This window comes from Anarrhichthys ocellatus, unplaced genomic scaffold, assembly GCF_004355925.1.
Source record: "Anarrhichthys ocellatus isolate YVR2014 unplaced genomic scaffold, GSC_Weel_1.0 scaffold3, whole genome shotgun sequence".
Classification (NCBI taxonomy): Eukaryota; Metazoa; Chordata; class Actinopteri; order Perciformes; family Anarhichadidae; genus Anarrhichthys; species Anarrhichthys ocellatus.
Window position 1 is genome coordinate 5,143,691 of NW_022280033.1, and position 3,358 is coordinate 5,147,048.

General features: G+C 45.0%; 1 protein-coding gene across 2 annotated transcripts in view; it reads right to left on the reverse strand.

The window, feature by feature from the left end:
* Positions 1–3,358, reverse strand: part of akt3a (v-akt murine thymoma viral oncogene homolog 3a) — a 21,830-nt gene that overhangs the window by 9,849 nt on the left and 8,623 nt on the right. For both annotated transcript variants that reach the window (XM_031877585.1, XM_031877576.1), the window contains exons 6-7: positions 3,150–3,272; positions 2,376–2,504 (exon numbers count right to left, since the gene is read on the reverse strand). In XM_031877585.1, the coding sequence (XP_031733445.1) occupies positions 2,376–2,504; positions 3,150–3,272 (252 nt within the window). The remainder of the gene's footprint in view (positions 1–2,375; positions 2,505–3,149; positions 3,273–3,358) is intronic.

Consider the following 3,358-nt stretch of genomic DNA (forward strand, 5'->3'; position numbering starts at 1 on the left):
TGTGTCCTGGGACCAAAGAAAGTGGTGGCAGCTCGGTTGCAGGCAGGGAGCAGATTAATCCACACAGAGCCAGAATGCTGCCCCACAGCCTCAGGCATGGAGGCATGGGACTGTGTGTGTGTGTGTGTGAAAGTGTACAGTATGTGTGATTATGTGTATATTTTAGAAACAGACAGGACAAATAAATAGGACATGCCATTAGAGGTAACGCATTAGATAAATCAGCCAGAGAGAAGAGAAGAAAGGGAGAAGAAAGCAGAGTAAAAAGAAGAGAAGAGAAAAACTCTGATTAAAAGCAGCCGTTAGAAAGAAGGTCTTGTCCTGTCCTGGTCCCTATGGGGCAGCCATGTGGCAACTAGATGCTGCTTGCGGGGCAGGGGCTTTGGCAGCCTGGACAGGACTAGATGGGACGGGATGGGCACACACAGCCTGTGGCTGTACCAGCCCAGATACCCAGCAGGCTACTGGGAACACAAACACACACCTCATATACTGGGCACGGTTAACATACACTCACATATGTCGGTGTCACGCAGAGACCTTCTATCTCCGAAGTGTCATCATTTGGATATGATTCATGCTCATGTTCATGTTGAATATTTTACTAACGGCTGACTGTGCTGCTAGGTTTATGAAAAATGTAGTTACAGTAAAAAAACTAGAATCACAATGCCCGACGTAACAAAATAAAAACAAAAAATAGATAGGAAAAGTCTGAATCTGAGAAAATAGAGACAAACACTCCATATGTGTTTTCTCTGATACGGGTTTTCTATCCCTTAACAAGGACTTTCCCACAGCTTATTGTTCATTAATCTTTCTGGATTTATGACAGTCCTTGAAACAATCATTCGAAGAGTAATTCACTTTACAGCGTTGTGTTGCTGAGGTATCAGTGTATGACTTTCTTCGGGCAGACACAAATCCTCTTTATTCACTTCTCATCTGCCCTTTGCAGTGACGGCAAACATGGGAACTGTCTGAATTTCACTCCTGTAACCCTGAAATATTTTCTCTCCCTTCTCAGCTTCCTCTGTCTTCAACCCCCACCTACCCCTCTCTTTTCTATCCCGGCTACTTTGCATCTCTGTAACTTGGCTCCGAGCAAACTGTGTTATTTTTACACGCGGGCGGGCGAGCAGAGCGTGCGGGCGGGTGAGTGGCGGCGGCGGTAGTGTAGATTTCCAGGTTTTTTCCGAGCACCTTCCTCCAACCTCGCCCATCTGCCGCCATCTGCCTCGCTTTAGCCTGCACTTTCTACTGCAATCACACACACAGCACACACGCGCACACACATAAATGCACACAGACGCACATCCTGTGAAAAATAACCAACAGCCTCCAATCAGCTTTTGGCACGCAAAGGAAGGGACTCTAAAAAAAAAAGCACAAAATGCTGCGCCAAATTGTCCTCCATACTTTTTCAAGTGGGATATACACTATGCCTCTCTCCTCCTGCCTTCATCTCCACCACCCACAGTCCTGTAACGCTCTCGCCAGTTGATCTGCTGGCCTTCAAGTGAAGCAGCGCTGATGGCTGGACAGCGGATGGCTGCAAAAAAACTATTACAAGAATGTAGTTATTTGGTTGTGTGTGCGTGTGTGTGTGTGCGTGTGTGTGTGTGTGCGTGCGTGTGCCGTGCCCTTTTCCAATCCAACCAACACCCTCATTCACACGCATAAGCTGCATATTTACTGTTCACCCTGATATTATGGAAAGTGTTTGCTTGTGAAATCTGCAAATTAAAATGTACATGCATAAATTCCACTGTAAGAAGGTTTCAAACATCAGAGTCCTTACAAAACTCAGGGTATTATGGCTACGGGGCGGTGAGAAAGTACTTCACTTCATGACTTAAGGGTGCATGTGTAGATGCCACAGATGCGTTCATGTATTACAAAGTCTCAGTCTGTTTAGTTTACAGAATTTAACACAGTCCCTGAGATTCATTTATCAGTTGATTATATTATATTATAGCATAGGTCCCTTTTGATTTGATACTGATATTTAATCCTAAATTACTTTTCCTAGGGTTGTCAGTAGTTGTAGATGCTTGGACAATATATTTGACCGTATACTTCATACCTTACTTTTGGTTGTTAAACACCCAGAAATTGAAGGTTATTCTATTATTGTACTCTTAACTAACTGCGCTATAGGACTACATATTGTAAAGATGGGTAATTGGTGGTGAAGATCAAAGCAAGAAGGGAGAGGAAGACTGAAGAAGTGGAAATGGTGAAAGAGGTAAAAATATATTCAGTATTATGATAGAAACATCTTAGAGGATGAAGGTAAAGCAAGGAAACGAATAAAGCGAGAGAGAGTTCAAAACAGAGAAAACAGAAAACAGATAAGAAAACTAAAAGCTTACCTCAGGGGCGAGGTATTCGGGCGTGCCACAGAAGGTCTTCATGGTAGCAGCGTCTGTGATGCCCTCCTTGCAGAGGCCGAAATCTGTGATCTTGATATGGCCATCCTTATCCAGCATCAGGTTTTCCAACTGGAAGGTAAACAAAACACACATCATATCACAAAACACAACTTTCACCATCAGAATCTGAAACACTGAATCTAATATTTCCTTCTGAGAATCAACACTTTACAGCTTCTCTTTGCTTTAATACTTTTTCTGTACGGTAAGGTCAAAGAAAACCATATCGCATTACCCCACACAGTGGCAGTACACACACTCAGACAGATGCACACAAATGCAGAGGAGGGAAATAAACTTCAGGCGTGTACTGGAGCCACTCAACCTTTTAATTTTAATGGCTGAAGTGTTTTTCTCACTCTCTGTCTGCTTTTTCTCCTTTCTGTTTTCTTGGCTGCTGGAAGCAGGGCTGGGGCCAAGGCTGCCAGGCAGACGCTCAGACAGAGCCATCTACCCCTCTACCTCTGTGGCAACAGCACCCCATCCCTTCCTCTCTCCTTCCCTTCCTGTCTCCACTTCATGTCTGTGTGAGCTTGTCCCTGTCTCTCTCTTTAATTACCACACATCCTGAGCCCCTCCTCTCCTGGATGAAAAAAAAAAAACAACAAACTGTGGAACACAAGGTGGGGGGCTACAAAAAAAAGTTTTCCCTCAAATATCTGATCCCTCTAATTCATGCCCCCCAACCAGCCTCCCCTCTCTGTTTCTGTTTACCTTGAGGTCCCGGTACACAATCTTGGCTGAATGCAGGTAGTCTAGAGCCGAGACGATCTCGGCGCCGTAGAAGCGCGTGCGCTCCTCGGAAAACACCCGCTCTCTTGACAAATGGAAAAACAGCTGCGGGAGAAGGAGGGAGGAAAAGGGAGGGTGAGAGAGAGGGAGAGACAGAGAGGGCGGGGGAGAGAGAGAGAGAGAGAGAGAGA